General features: G+C 39.0%; 2 protein-coding genes across 2 annotated transcripts in view; one reads left to right on the top strand and one right to left on the bottom strand.

The window, feature by feature from the left end:
- TNNI3K (TNNI3 interacting kinase) overlaps positions 1-17,059 on the bottom strand; it is a 277,088-nt gene that overhangs the window by 60,630 nt on the left and 199,399 nt on the right.
- LRRC53 (leucine rich repeat containing 53) lies at positions 1,187-15,914 on the top strand. Its single transcript, XM_037141081.2, is given in 6 exon segments — positions 1,187-1,208; positions 2,078-2,191; positions 4,523-5,338; positions 10,214-10,729; positions 13,545-15,739; positions 15,741-15,914. Coding segments are annotated over 6 exon segments (3,837 nt in total).

Genomic DNA, 17,059 nt, shown 5'->3' with positions numbered 1-17,059 from the left:
ACCAGAGAGGTTAAAAAAAGATTGAATGAAGCTATTAAAAAATAAAAGAAGTCAACTGAGATTAGATCTTTTGTCCATGCAAGGTATTTTTCTTACTATTTTCTTAGACTGGAATTATCTTACTTTTATTCTTTGCCTGTGGAAATCCTCTGTCTTCTCCAGGCCCAATTCATAAGACATGTCCTTCTTCAAATGTCCAAGTAATTAAAAAATTATTTTCACCTTTACATAGATTTACTTTATCCTTCCTTATGTTATAGTTAAGTATTTACATGTCTATATCACTAGCTAGAAAGTGCTTTGAGGGTAAGGCATGGTTTAGTTATTCCTGCATACCTAGCATGTTCCATTGTACAGGATAGCTTAGCTGAGCTCAAATTTGCTATGTTAAATTGCATCATGATACTAAAATATTATTCAGAATCTGACTGCCCCTTGTCTAAACCACTGACATCTCTTGCTTGTGTTATTATAATTGACTTCCTTGCTGCTTCTGTTTGTTGCCTATTAAAAGTATGTTCCCAACCCACCGCTAACATCACACTCAATGATGAAAAGCAGAAAGCTTTTCCTCTAAGATCAGAAAAAGACAAGAATGCCCATTCCTAACACTTTATTCAACATAGTATTGGAAGTCCTAGAAAGAGCATTTAGATAAGAAAAAGAAATAAAATGCATCTAACTTGGAAAGGAAGAAGTAAGACTATCACTATTTGTGGATGACATGATGTTATATATAAAACACTGCCAAAAGAAATTGAAGAAAACAAAAATAAATAAAAAGATATTCCATGTTCATGAATTTGAAGAATAGTTTAAAAATGTCCATACTACCCAAAGCAATCTATAGGTCCAAAGCATTCTCTATCAAAATTACAAAGCATTTTCTTAGAAATAGAACAAATAATCCTTAAACATGTATATGAGAGGGGGAACCCCCTCAAATATATACATTTATAAAAAATCTGTATTTATTTTTACATGCTTAAACTTTAGTCACATTAAAAAAACTCTCCTTTTGATGCAATACAGCCTGTCGAGATGCTTTTTTTCACTGCTCAGAACAGTTTTTAAACTCGTTGATTGATGACTTTTAGTGCTTCTCCCATTTTTGTTTCACCTTTTCCATATCAACAAAACATTTTCCTTTGAGGACTTTTTCAACCAAGAAAACAAACAAACAAAAATGTCACCTGGGGTGAAATCAGGTAAGTAGGGACGGTGGGGCCTAGGGTCATGCCATTATTTTGACAACAACTCAATGCTGAACACTCAGTGTGATGTGGACAGGTGCACTTGTAAATCATCCACAATGCTCCTGTGTACACTCACCTTCTAAGTGTGGCATCTAAATCCATAAGGAATAGTTCAGTTGCAAGTATGTGAGATTCAGTGCCTGAGATTCTAGTTTCTGCACATTAGAAAGAACACTGGGTTGAGAGTTACAAGACTTGAGGTTAAATATCTAATACTATGTGACTTTGCATAGTTTATTAACTATTCTGAGCTTCAGTTTTTCTCAACCTTAAACTGAGTGGCAGCATCAGAAGAATTATAGAAGGTATGTCTGAAGCTCACAAAACTAAATCTTTTACAAAGTAACTTAACCTTTTAATAATCTATACTAATGTGTTTGTCCTGGATATGAGCTCTCTGAATTTATAGTCTAACGATTTAACAGTTTGGTTTAAATCCTATAGAAATGAAAGATTGTAGCCATTTATCTGGCATCTTAAAAAATATTTTATTTATTTATTTTTAGAGAGAAGGGAAGGGAAGGAGAGAGTGGGAGAGAAACATCAGTGTGTGGTTGACTCTCATGTGTCCCCTGCTGGGGACCTGGCCTGCAACCCAAGCATGTGCTCTGACTGGGAATCAAACTGGCAACCCTTTGCTTCACAGGCCCGTGCTCAATCCACTGAGCTACACCAGCCAGGGCTCTGTGGCATCTTGTGAGAACCCAAGGTGCTCATTAAAAAGCAAAACCCACCAAAATGCCTCATGAGCATTTTGTACTGAAAAGATGGATAATAAATGTCAACACTATGATGTGCATTATCCTCTACTTTCCTTTCAGGTGGATGGCTCATACTCTCCGCCATCGTGATGCAGTTGGTGGCAGCTTGCCCCGTGCCCTGTTGGGTGTGCACCAAAGATGTAACCCTCTGTCACCAATTAACCTATATAGTAGGTAATAACACCAATAACTCTAAAAAGCTATATTAGTGTGTCTGCAAAACTCATTGTCATGTCTTTCATTGCACTGACTGCTTTCTGGGCTTGGCTTAAAGAGGTAAACTTTTAAAGAGCAAGCCATTTTTAGTCACATTCCCAGTGACTAAAGACTGATAACATTATGTTCTTTTCCTGCTCCTTGTGGTCTCAGCCAAAACTAAAGACTTTCAGAGGTAATTGAGACATTTTGCTAGGAGAATACTATCATTTCATGCAGGTTCACTTTTTATATAAAAGAAAGAAAGAAATTACTTAAATTATATTTTTGTCCATACTTTGTACAAATTTGAACACTACCACTGGCTGGAAAAAATATCAATGAATCAGAAACTTGCACTGCAGTTGTTCAGCATTAGTGAGATTAAGTGATGTACTAGAAAAGTAGATTATTATCAAAGTGCACCTAATTTTGAAAGTCTAGTCTTTTTTATTGATGGTAAATGAGCTGGAGAAATGCTAACAAGATGCGCTGCCTGTATTCATTACATATTGCTTGCTTAAGTCAACAATTTAATAAGACACCTTATTAACAAATTTGAGGAGAATGTGATTTACATCCTGATGTCTAAGAAGAGATAAACAAGCTATAAAAATCTACCAATGAAAATTTTTCAGAAATAAGTCTGAGTTGAGATGTAGAGGAAGAAGATGATTTCTTTCATTTCTAAGATCCTATGATTTTATGGGAATTAAGAGGTAGCTGTTATTGTCATCCCTGACAGGAGAGAGACAGCTTCAAGCCTAGTCAATTGCACGCTACTTCCAACCAGTATTTAAAACATTTAAACACTACACTTCCACCCTCTCAGTTGGATTCCTAACTTCACTATGTGTGCACGTGTGTGCATTATTATTTTTTTGCCCAGAGATAGTGGATGTCTATAAGAAACAAATATTGCTCATTTACATGGCTACACCTCTGTATCTTCCTTCTCATTTACAGAATGCCCAAACTGTGAAGTTAAATCTCATAAACACAAAGAAGTAAATGGATTGTTTAGAGTGTTTGTCTAGTCCTGGATGGGAAGTAATTGACAGAGACAATAGTCTCTTCCCTCAAAGTTGACAAATCCCTGGAGGACTAAGGATCCATAAAAACAAAATTCCTTCAACTCATTAAAACAATGATGAAATAAAGTGCTGAACTGGCCAGAATTAATAGAATTCAAATAATCAGTAATAAGTTTTTTTTAAATACCATGACTTAAACTTACTTGTGCTACAGAGATGGGAATTTAGCAAATCTTAAAAAGAAGGCGCTGTGAAAATCCTTTGTCTTTAAACTTTTAAAACCTCTTTGTTTTAGTGATACAGTCTGCATTCATATGGGAATTGTGACTTGCTCCCCTCACGATGATTGTTCTAATTTCACCTGTAGACCACCCAGGGACCATGAACTCTTCTATCCTTATGACACTGTCATTTGCAGTCAAAACAATTTTAGCATGGTAAAGATGTGTTACAATAACTCCTGATTATAATGTATCTTTATTGAGTTAAAACGCTTTGATTTCTAATGACAGAGTAGTGATAGCTCTGAGGTGATTATGGCGAAGGGATTTAACAGTTGGAAGCCCTGCGTGCCACCTGTCATCACATGATGGACTTCATTGGAGGGAACAGATATCAGATAGGGGGCTGAGATGGCCCAGACTATAATGAGAACCCCACTGACAGATCCTTGGGTTGTCTGCAGAGAATATAGATCCTTACTGAGTCACCAACTTTTAGCCTGGAGCTAAAAAGTAGAAACCAGCTCTCCTTCTCTCTCCCCACCCCACAATCCCCCTTCTGGGCCCCAACCCGTACCTTTATGTTTGAGAGAAAAGATGATTGAGTTCAGAGCATAACTATGCACTGCTAATGGGAAACTGGTTAGTGAGCTCAGACATAGTCTGGGCTTTTGGGTGAGTCTGTACTGGGCCAGCAGGGCTGGGAAGGTCAGTACATAGCCTCACAGAGCAGCAGCCTGAAAAATCACCTCCAAAAAATAAATCAATGATGATAATCACAAACAATGAATTAACTTTGACTTGTAAAGGAACAGATGGGTTTATGTTCTCAAATAAACATGTCATATTAACAAAGAATATAAAAATCCATCATTCTGATAAAGAGCCTGGCTTCCCCTTAAACCGAGAAATCAGAGACGTGTTTTCATTTTGTTTATTGTTCTTACCCAGGCGATCAGATTTCTCCAGAGGGTATTGATTATCTCTGCTCTGTACTGCACTCCCCGCCCACTTGTGTGTATCTTGCTTCTAGTCTGTGATTTTCTTTCCCACAGCAGCCCCTGTGACCACGAGAGTTCTGGTCATCACGGATGGATCCCTCTCCTCCATAGAGAGCACAAATCTGTCTGTCCTGTTTAATCTTGCTCTGCTCTCCTTGAGCAGAAATGGCATTGAGGATGTGCGGGAAGACGCCCTCCATGGCCTTTCAAAGCTGCGGACGCTGTTGCTGGAGCACAACCAGATATCCAGCTCCACACTCACGGATCACACCTTCAGCAAGCTCCGCAGCCTGCAGGTGCTGGTGCTTAGCAGTAACGCCCTCCAGACCTTGCGAGGATCCTGGTTCAGGAACAACAGGGGCCTGACCCGGCTCCAGCTGGACGGGAATCAGATCACTAATCTGACAGACAGTTCCTTCGGAGGCACAAGTCTCCACAGTCTCAGGCATCTGGATTTATCTAACAATTTTATCTCCTACATTGGGAAGGACACCTTCCGGGCCCTGCCTCAGCTACAGGAAGTAGACCTTTCCCGAAATCGGTTGGCCCAAATGCCGGATGTTTTTACTCCGCTGAAGCACTTAATCCTTCTGAGCTTAGATAAGAACCAGTGGAGCTGTACTTGTGATCTCTACCCCCTTGCCCGGTTTTTAAGAAACTACATTAAGTCCTCTGCTCACAAGCTCAGAAATGCCAAAGGCCTACATTGTCAGCCACCCACCGCTGCTGTGGCCGGTGCAAAGAGCATGCTCCGGCTGTCTGACACCAACTGCGATCCCAAGGCTTCCAACCTCACTCTGATTCTAAAGGACCGAAGTGCCCTCCTTCCAGGGCAGGATGTGGCCCTGCTGACTGTCCTGGGCTTTGCAGGTATGCCAGGAAGAAGTGTACCCTTCCCTTCTCCCTCTTCTTGTCCATATCCTTGACATACACTAAATGATGCCTTCCCTTGGTGATTGGAAAAATGTGCCAGGGCTTGTGGAAGGGGGAATGTACGCGCAGATGTAGGAGGATGTTAGCAGATTTGGCTCAGTTTGCAAGAATTTCCTGTTGCAGAAAAGCTGTCTAACATGAAGAAAACGACCTTGCACCAGAATTCAAGAGCTCTATCCCTGGTATAACTATCACTGTGATCCTGAGTAAGTTAAATTGCTATGTAGACTTTAGCATTCTTGTCTGTAAGGAAGGAATAGTGTCTACAGTTTATCAATCGTCCATATGCTGTAGAGCACTGGTACATTTATTAAGATGCTGGGAGTTAGGGATTTAAAAAGGTATGAGATATGAACTGTTTCTTTCTTCAAAGCACCCACATATGGGTGCCTCTCTGTGTTGTAGTAAGAATCAGTGATCTTTACCAAGTACACAAGGAGGTGCAATTATGACAATCATGTGCATCCCACTCTATGGTGTTGTATAGCATAGTGATGAAGCACATGAGCTCTGCAGCTGAATTGCCCAGGTTTGAATCCTGGCTCTGCTCTTACTTGCTGTGTGACTTTGGGCAAGTCATTTGACCTCTCTGTGACTTGATTTCCTCTTGTTTGGGGATTGGAATGCTAACATTTCTGTTTATCTCTTTCAAAAACTTGGCCCATTCCTTCACAGACCAAGGGGAGTATAATATTCAACCCTTTAAATTTTCTTTGGTAGTTAAAAAAATTGAAATTATGCATCAGCTGCCATTACACCTAACTGAATGAATGGTATACGTGATGCTTGGTGTCATTAGTGGAAGACCAAGTCTGCATGAGATTTCTTGTGTCATTTACCTAATTGTGTGTTTCCCCCTAAGCTTGCAGCGCATAGTGAAATGCTCTGCATTTGCAGTAACCATGGTGACGAGAAGTGCATGTGTGTGCACATGCATGTGCGTGTATGCTGAGAGAAGGGTTCCTCAAGGCTGAAAGGCCAGGGGCTCACATCCAGAAATGAAATGATCTGTTTTGAATATGTACTATAAATAATCGTTCCACAGCAGATCTCCAGGAAATTAATTGAACATCAGATGTCTAACTTCTAAGTTATACCTATAATCAGGAGAGATGGAGACCAGCATCAGGTCTGCCCAAAGGAACTACCACTAGTTTTTCAAACTCATTTGAAAGTCAATTCAAATCATCTCAGAAAGATAAATTGTTTCAAAAACCATGCAGCCATGTCAGTAATTATATGTGCTAAGAAATAATTCACTGTAAAAGATGGAACAATAGGGCAGAGATAGCTTTTTTTAATGTGTGTCTTCGAATACTAGTTCTAGGGGATAATGAATAGATATTGCATAAAAACAAACACAGATTCACATGTAAGCAATATGTTGTTGGGTTCACACAGGTGCAGGCTATGTTGGATTAAACAAAGTGAAGCGGGCTTCTTCACTGCAGAATTTCTCATTGCCTTTCCTTTGCTAATGTGCAGTATGCATCGAGGAGGAAGAAATAATGTAAAGCATTTCTCAAACTTATTGACCATAAACCCTCTTCGTCACAGAGGATTTCACTGAATTATGTTTTGTAGGACATTGTTTTGGAAATATTATAATAGTCATTTTCAGTATCTTCTAGGAATCTTTTATATCTGTTTTCGGAAAAGATTTTCTAAGTTAACAACTCTGTGTTAGTGTAGAGATAGAAATTCAAAAGACTCCAAAGATTTGTCAAAATGATAGGATGCCTAATGTGCGTGAATATGTTCTGATAATTTATAAATAAAACTATATACATGTTGGGTTATAGTGCATGAATTTATCATCATAATGTATCTTTCATTGAGTAATTGTTAAAAATATTGTTTTTAAAAGAGATTCTTCATCTAAAACACTCTGACTTATGACATCAGTTCATTCCATTCATTCCATTAAGATTTTGCTCCTTTCCGAAGTAAAAGCGTGGTCACTTATCTGTACCGCTGGATAGTAACAAAAAGACTTGGAACTCTAATTTGGCCTCTGATTTCATTTTCCTCCTCAGCTACAGATAAACATCATAGTTCAATGTAATATAATAATATTCAGTTAATTTAAAAGTGATAAGTGGTTATTTGGCACCAAACATCGACATCTTGACACTGCTTATTCTGTGACCTGACGGATAAAAATGGAAAGCTTTCACGAAGCTGGAACATGCCTCCAATACTTCAATGAGAATGTATCATTAATTTTGCTTTTTATTTTGTTTTGTTTTTCCAACTGTCTTCCTATAGAAAGATTGTCAGAACACTTTTTAAAAATAGCAACAGTGCCCATGGCAATGAAAATTCAACCATCTTCTTAATAGCTCACTCAGTCTGCCCACAAGCTTCATTTACTGCCTTTGCTCTCTGCACAGATGAAAAACAACCATACCCGACTGGTGATGCGGCACAGGCATGGCTCTAAGGTCCACGATGCTCCCCTTGCCGATCAGGCACAATTAGAGGGGAAACCTTATTTTACAATCGGATTGTGCCTACTCCCATTTCAATGGCAGCTGCGTGTATTTAAAAAAAACTTAGGCCTTTCTTTCCTTTGTTGTTTGGTTTAGGACCTGCCTCGACCATACCAAGTATTTTCTTTTTGATTTGCTTTTGGGAATTTTTTTTTACCTAACAGCTGGGAGTTGTAGGTACTAATAGGGCGATACAAAACCCAAACTGCAGCAGCAGTCATCAGCATAAACCCCAATGGCCATTCACGGAGACTTGCTGTATCAAAATGCTATATTAAACAGGTCACATATATTATGTCATTTAATCTTTGGTGGTATTAATTATCCCCATTTGGCATAGGAGGAAAATAAGGCTCAGGGTTGTTAGAAAATTTGCCCAAGAAAATTGTCAGAAGAAAGCTTTGAATCCTGAGTTTTCTTATGCCATATAAGAGAGATAGTGTTTCCAAAAATTTATTATTTTCATACATTTTAAACACTTAAAATCCAGAGCCCTCGTTTGAAATAAATCAAACTCTAGGACCTGGCATGGTAAAAATATTCTGATCTAACTTTTGGTACCACTTTTTAAAAATGCTGTATCTTTAATAGACTTTAAATTGTTTCAATATGTTATAGCACTCTCCAAGATTTATTGTTGTCAAATAAATTAAAGGGAATTTAGAAGACCTCAAGATTTAGTACACTATACAAAGTTTGGAAGATTTTTCCAGAAACTGTCATTATTTTTGTTTAATCTGTATTTTTAACAGAAAAAAAATGAAACAACCATGGCTGAAACCTTCATTTTTCTTTCAAGTTCAAAATATATCATCACGTTTTCATTAAAGTTGTCTGCAGTGGCGAGAACCAGGCATGATGCAGTCAACCAATGAACCTCGAGTGTTGACACCACCTCATCCACGTCTTACATCACTCGTCCTGAATTCTCTCTCGGGGAACTGTCCTGTCCAAGCTCCTGTGAAGTTTGCAGGGAGAGCTGGGCTTAGAACACATTGTCCCTACATCCGTCAATGCTGACACCATGTCTTCCTGATCCCCATTTTGGGGATTTGTAAAATTAGAGCACTCAGCACTTTTCATGATTAGAATTCATAAGCAGAATTCCTTATGTTTATTTAATACTCAATAAACATTTCTGGAGTGCCTCCTCTGTGCCCAAGTTATGAGTATGGGAGATACATTTTTGAACAAAACTGAAAATGGCCATTTTCTCATAGTGCTTAATTCTAGCAGAGAAGGACAGACAGTGAACATGAAAATTAGTAACTTAAAATAATAATTTTATACTGTTTTAGATGCTAAGATAAAAAAGGAAAGCACTGTGACATAGAGGGAGTTGAGGTATAACTCAGAGACCAGTTTAAACATCTAGGTGGTCGATGATGTCATTTATTGAGATGGAAACAGCAAGGGGGGTACGGGTTAGACTCCGCACTTGGGTTCGAGAAACACTGCCTTTGCAGTTGTATTCAGAGGATAAGCTCTACCTTCATAGAACAGGAAGGGACAGTGCCACACATTCCACATTTAGAATGTTAATCATATGGTTGGGAAGTTCATAGAAGGGAATGATCTTTGCAAGATTAAGGAAGAAAAACCCAGCAGAGTTATCAATAAATTTGGAGGTATTTGGGGAGGATTTAGATTTTAGAAGACAAATAAAATTCAAATTAGCAGAGATAGGAGGAGCTATTATAAGCATCACTAAGAGCATGCACAAAGGCGTAGAAGTACATTTTTAGACAATAAATTGAAGAGTTTGAAGCATGAAACACAAGACGAAAAGGGAGGCCATGGCCAGATTGTACCAAGCCTTGGAGGTTGAGGAGCTTGGCCTTTATGATGGGAAGCCAAGGAGGTATACTGAACTTGGGGGTCAATCTTTACGGGTGCTTAATATAGCACAATACTATGTAGAATCAATTTTTCTTTTTCAGGAGGAGATATATACTAACTGTGGACTATTTTGGGGATTGGTTTCCCATAGGCAGGAAGAGAATTCTAATGTATGAATTATTTTATGTTGAGTGAATTTCAGTCCACTGGAAAAAAAACACCTTATTTTTCCACTAAAGACATTCCAGATAGTATTGTTTCTTATTTTTAATAGACACACAAAAAAGGTTCAAATTAGAACACAGAATGTGTCAATAATATAGCCTCTTTCTGAACTGCTATTTTTCTACATGGTGATAGAACTCCCACCCATTCTCATGCCCTTTAAGCTATTAACCTTGATATTTGTGGATTTCACATTTGGTGACTGATACGTTCCTTCCTATGATGTTATCTTTAATGGTCTCTCTGTTTGTCACAGGAGCTGTTGGTCTCACTTGCCTAGGTTTAGTTGTATTTAACTGGAAACTTCAACAAGGCAAAGCAAATGAACACACATCAGGAAAGCTTTGTTGCAGAACCTGTGGTGAATCCCTGTGTGCTCATGAGGCAAGAAATCACCACGCTAAGGGAGACTGTAACTGCCGCTTAACCCAGGACAACGAGGTAAAGGTCCGGTCCATCGTGGGGTCCAGGAAGGAAATGGCACTTTTCCAGGAGAGCAGCCACCAAGCAGCACTGACCTCTGAGTCCACAGCCATTGAAAGGTCACATAGAAACCCGAACAGGAAGGGCCAAGAGGAAGACAGTACTTGTATCTGCCTTGGTGGCAGATTGCTGTCGTCGGGATGTTCAGCCCCTCCTGGGAATATGGCAGCTTTTAATGAAGAGGGCTTACTTGCAAGATACTCTCCAAAGACAGTTGAAAATCTAAGGAACCTTGAGCCTGGGGAAGTCCAACCTCAAACTCTGACACAGCATGTAACAAGAACAATAGGTGAGTGGTCTTGTTTTAGACAATCCTACTCTGTTTAAATTCCTCTGAGGGAGGTAGCCTCTTTTCATTTCTTCAACAGGAGAATAAAAGTCATTGTAGCACCAGCCTATTCCTTTTCCAAAAACACTGTGAGTGTGTGTGCATGTGTTTTGGGGGCAAGGCATAGATGGAGATTCTCCACCTTCAGGAGCTGAGAGTACGTCCTGCTGTAAAGTGAATTTTGCGATCCAGTACCTAACAATGTTAAAAAAAATACAAGAACCCTTTTAAATAGTGAGAGTGCTGTTAAGATTTATGGGAACTTGAGTATCGGCTTCCATTCCAACATCCTTCTAGCTCTAATGCCAATTCCGCAGTAAGCACCCTTCCCAGAGCATGACATGTGAGAAGAATGGGCCTTCTAATGCTAGTGATTCATTTCAGGAATGATGTCAAGACACATACTTTGCTTGCTGAGCTGTCAGGGATGATAACTTCCCAGTCCAGGGAAAGTCAGGACTTAATTCATTGTCCCATGTCGGGAGCCAAGCGAATCTGGCCATGACATCTACCCACTGTACGTGGGCGATGTCAATATTTAGGTGGAGGCAATGAATTAAATGTCTTCCTTTTTCTTCCTGAATAGTAAGGCGATGCTTTCAGGCTCAGCAGTGAAAACTTTGACAGCTGCTCTGTAAAGAGGTTCCTGTCATTTATTTGAATTGGATTACAACAAGCAGAGCTTTCTTTCAGGATGTGAATGACGGAGGTACTGCACCAAGGCATGCTTACTGTGGGGATCCAGCTCTGAGGATGGATCTGGGGACCATTGGAAAAGAATAAAACTGTATGTTATTTCACATGTAGCATAAGGCAGGATGTGGATTTATTCCATTGCCTTCCCAGACTCTAGTTTTTACCAGTTTCTGGGGATTGCTAATTTGACTCAAAAGAGGAATGGCCAAGGAAATAAACATCAGCCATAAAAACCAGATCGGATTGGTTTAGCTCACACAAAAAAAAATTCTTAGCTTTTCAATACAAACATACCTTAGTCACATGCTTCATTTTAGCTTTACCCAGTGCGTTAACTTTTCTCTGGGAAAATCCTGCACTGAAGGGAATATGGCCTCTTAACCATGTAAAACCCAGTCTCTTGTCTCATATAGAGAACACTGCTTGGTCAAACAGTTAGACTTTTAAAAAACATTTGAAATCCTGCTACATGCCAGGCATTGAACGACAGCTGGAGAGGACAGGTATTTGAGGAGAAATCAACCAAGACCACATCTGCTCTCAAACGGCCACCCATAAGGGGCACTAGCACTCTGATGGTGCCTTCCGACCGGAAGCACAGAGTTGGTGTTTCAGGGGTAGAGGAGACTTTAGCCATGATCTCGTCATGTAGTTCTTCACATTTATCTCTGGGTCACAGAACTGTTAGAATCTGATAAAGGCTTTCCCCAGAATAATTTCATACCCACATAAATTTTATACCCACATAAAGTTATATCCACATAAAGTTTCCATCTAGTCTAATCTTCTGACATCCGGAGAGTAAGTGGCTTCTCCAAGGTCACCCAGAAAGATGAAGGCAGGTCTTAGATAATATTAGACGCTATTCTGAGGCTTAGTTTACTTCTTTCTTTCTATCATTGAGCAGAAATAAGTCTTTCTTTTTCGGGATAAAACAAACAAATCCACAATATTGAGAAAGCTCATTAATAAGATGCAATTTTAAACATAATATGCACTGTGGTTAAGAATATAGGATTTAGTGTCACACAGACTGGGGTCAAGTTCTGCCCATGTCACTTATTCAGCAGGCATGACTGGGGAAAAACATTCAACCTCCCGAAGGTTTTTTTTTAAATTTGTAAAAGTGATAGAATACTAGGACTTGTCCAATAGATTAGGAGTCTTATGGTTTCTAAATGAGATGATAAATATACAATATTTAGCACAATGCCTGGCTCTTAGTTTATGTTTTTGTCATTAATATTATTTAACATGGCCGTGGCTAGTGTAGCTCAGTGGATTGAGCGCAGGCCTGTGAACCAGAGGATTGAGGTTCAATTCCCAGTCAGGGCACATGCCTGGGTTGCAGGCCAGTTCCCAGCAGGGGATGCACAAGAGGCAACCACACATTGACATTTCTCTCCCTCTCTCTTTCCCTTACCCTCTAAAGATAAATAAATAAAATCTTTAAAAAATATATTATTTAACATGCATCATTAACCTGCAGCATTTAAAAATCTCAGACAGAGATTTCTGTAACTCAGAACAGGCCATATACTAAAGTACTTATTCATTTAACAAATGTTTAATGAATGCTGTGATCAGTGTTGGGACATAAAACAGGTTTGATATCTGCTTTTATGGATCCAAGATTATTATATGCATTTTTCTTTCGATATTGAAACTTGAACACTATTTGATATTTTATTATGTCCTTTCTAATATTCAGTTCCAAGTGAGAAATGAATGCAGAAAAATTACTATGGTTATTTGAAAAAGATTTGTTATTCATATTTAAAGCTACTTAATCAACAAACAACTAATCAAAAGATGTACAACTCTAAACATTTTTATCTCCAGTTCCACAACTTTAAGTTAGCATCCCAACCGATTAAAATGTGGCCACAGCGAGTGTCATTGCCAACATGACAAATTGCCAAATGTCCTTTGTGGGTTTGATGAAAAATTAGAAAATATTCCAGAATTGCTATAATTAGAAGAATCACTTTTACCTCTTTGATAAGGTTTCTAAGCATCTGTTCGGTTGGGGTAATGCAACTCTGCTCAGTGTTAAGTTCCTGCATTTATTGTTCCACAGATATCAGCAGTGACACATTCAGTAGAAGATATGCAACACGAGCTTCGGCTTTGGCAAGAGAAAGTCTTGAAAAGCATTTAACAAATGAATCATGGCAGCTTCCAATAGAAAAAGAAGACAATGGCTTACAACCTCACAGGCAGCGACGTTTTATTACCAGCTCGTCATCCAAGCCTTATGAGCCTGAAGAACACTATGTACAAAAGACCTTACAAAAACATGAATCAAAGTACGATGATCCTTGTGAACTGTTAAAACAGAGCAGGCCTCGGTATTTTCAGCCAAAAAAATCTCTTATCTGTAAGTATGTGCCCTATGACCAACTTAAAGATTATGTAAAAGGAAAGAAGCCACGTAGCCGAGAACATTCAAAGCCTAAGAATGAGCAAATCCAAATTTATAGTGCAATAGAAAAATTCCTTATGAGTGAGGACAACACAGGGTTATCGGGGTTATCAACAAATATCAAGAAAACACGTTCCCCTAGGAGTGTTAGCTTCCATGATCCTGGTTTAGTTGGAAAAAACAGGTTGGAGATGTCGCCCAAAACATCCACCCATTCAAAACAGCAAAAAACTCAAAGCGAGCAGCTGACCACCTTGAATCTCAATAAAAGTAGCAGTGCACCAGAGAGAAGCAAAGGGGGGAAATGGCTCACTGATACACAGACTCTGAAAGAAAAAGGGATCGAGCAATCTGATGTCAAAGGGAAAATTGGAAAGCAAAATGTAAAGATAAAATTAAATTTACACCCTTTTAGAAAAGCCAGAGTCCACCCAGAAAACTCCTTGCCAGAATGCCCACTGAAATGCAAGCAAGTATTGTTACATCCTAATAAATTATCCAAAGCTTCTAAGAAAGAAGCCAAAATGAACCTTTGGTCATCTGCAGTTTTTCCCCACCAGCCAGAGAGTAACGACTATGCCGCACTCACTTCAAAGAGACTGCCTCTTAAACATGCCCCAAATCAGACCCCGTATTACAAAAAACACACTAAAAAGGCTCCTCTGCTCACCACTAACAACTTACCTGTAGTCAGCCAGAGCTCCCTGGAAGGCAACCGTCACCCTCTTGGCCCTGTTTCTGATGGAAGCCAAGCAACATTGCCTGGCCTCATAGCCCCTGCAGCTGAATGCAGGCACCCACACGCTCCATTCTCGACCGAGCAAATGGAAGGTGCAATTCATCTCCCATTAGTAGGTTCCGGTTCTTTACCAGGTTCTTGGGAAAATACAGGCAGTGATGTTGTAACATCCTGCCATTCCACGAGGATTCCTGACCAAGAGGCAACACAGCCCACGGAGCACACTGAGCAGGACAAATCTGAGACCAGTGTGCTAACCCAGTTTTCTTTGTCCTTGGAAAATCCCATGCAACCTGTCGGTGTCCACAAAATGGACACACACAAGGAACATACTGTAGATCAAAATCAAATGTTGCAACATGCAGGACAACATTCAAGACATGAAGAACTTGGAAATGAAGAAAAAATATTAGTGATGGAATCCAAAACATCACAGCAGATAATGGAAAATTGTATTAGGGACAAGAGAATGGATGTAGAAGAAAAACTTCCTAAGACCGAAACATGTGATTCCTCTTTCATTCCCCAAACACAATCCAAGAGCAACCCAACATTTACAAAGATGAAATCTGTTGCACCCCAAGATAGGATGAAAGTTCCCAAGGATACCAATACTTCCCTTAGTAGTCAAACCATCTCACATCTAACCAACAGTAGCGAAAAAGAAATTGACAGCACGAGTGCACTGCCTAGAGATGAAGGCACCCAAGCATTAGAAATAAAAATGGTAGAAAAAGAGGAGGAAAAAATGCCTGATAAGAGCAAGGCCAATGCTACTATGTTAATGCAGACTAGACAGATGACTTTAACAGGCATGACAAAAGAAAAGCAGCAAACTTGGGAACATGGAAAAAGTAAAAATCTTACATTACATGGTTCAAGTACTGTGGAGGCTACAATTACAGTTGAGGATTTGGGCATTATAAGTTGTCAGGAAACTGAAAATAGACTACCTCATAGTGAAACAGACCTTCACATAAATAGTAATACGCACGATTTGAGAGAGTATCCAAACACTCAACCAGATCAAGATAGCATTGCCCACAAAGAAGGCACGATGGCAGTGGGGACACTTGCAGCATGTCCCCCCCTACCAGAGGTAAAAGACATTTAGTTTGGAGGCAGAAAATGAGGTGCCTCTAATTCCTAGAAGAATAAGTGAAGCTGAAAACTCTGGTCTAAAGCACACACTGCATCCACCATCGGTTGAATATGCTAATATATCACTTTTGGAGGTAGAACAAAGTGAACAAAATAACCCGAATAATAATCATTTTCTACCTTAGCTTTCTTCAAAAGAACACACAAACCCCCTCAGCTTTTGCATGCATTTCAAATGCACTATTTGGGAGAAAAAATCCTTAGCAACTCTTTGTTATCAGTAAAATAAAAGTACACATTGGAATATAAAGCAAAAATCAAAGATGGAGTCACAAGATATATTTGACACAAATGAGGTTTCTTCTCTAGGGAATGGGGAAATGGGAAAGAAAAATTTTGCCTAGTCTTGGAAAAGAAAGTCAATTAAAAAAAAGCTTTAAGTAAATGAAAGATTGAAGAAGAAAAAAAATACTAGAGCAGATTTACACTTGATGTTTATTTTATGGAAACTACTACACACATCTCAATTAGTGGTATTACAATATTGCTTTCCACACAGATGATTATATATTCATATTTGTGCCTGATCTGCTTTTCTAATTATGGTATGTAAATAAAAATTGAGCTTTGCTTGTTAACTGTAGTCTATCTGATATGCATACTGTATATTTCAACCATCTGAGAATGTTTGGTTGACAATTATGCTTGGTCTTAAGTAGAAGTCTTTTAAACCTGTTAATTTTGTAAGAGGAAAAAAAAATCTAGGTTTCTGTAAAACCTGTAAAATCCTATATATCCACTAGGTGGAGATCTCAGCTTCAATCATTTTAGGAGAGCAAATGGATCTTCAAGATCAACACAATGGATTCTGAACAAAAGGAATTTTAAGGAGCTTTATTGCCAATTTTTATTAACTTCAGATTCTGAAAACTAAATAACGCATTAACGTGTAAGATGTCAAGGTCTGACCTCTTGAGCTGCGCATGCCACTATTCTTTGGTGTTAGCTTCCTTCCTGTGCACAGAAATTAAATGGGCTTATAAGCATCAGATTTACAAGTCATAGAATAAACATCTCTCGTTCAATGCCACACTTATTTGCCCAACAGTATATGCAAACAATTTTGTTACTATACCAGTAACCTGTGAAAACATACCTTCACATTTTCTAGTGTGGGGGGGGCGGAGGTTGCAAAGATGATTAACTTCCTTTCACCTCTCTCTCTATCTGTCCAGGTATCTGTATCTATATATCTACATTTGGCAATATTATAAAGCTTAGAAGACTATTGGAACAATACATAATGCTTACATGCCCCACCTATCTTCTG

This window comes from Artibeus jamaicensis, unplaced genomic scaffold (assembly GCF_021234435.1).
Source record: "Artibeus jamaicensis isolate MK-2021 breed Jamaican fruit bat unplaced genomic scaffold, CSHL_Jam_final scaffold_1019, whole genome shotgun sequence".
Lineage (NCBI taxonomy): Eukaryota > Metazoa > Chordata > Mammalia > Chiroptera > Phyllostomidae > Artibeus > Artibeus jamaicensis.
This window is presented reverse-complemented; position numbering and strand designations above follow the sequence as displayed.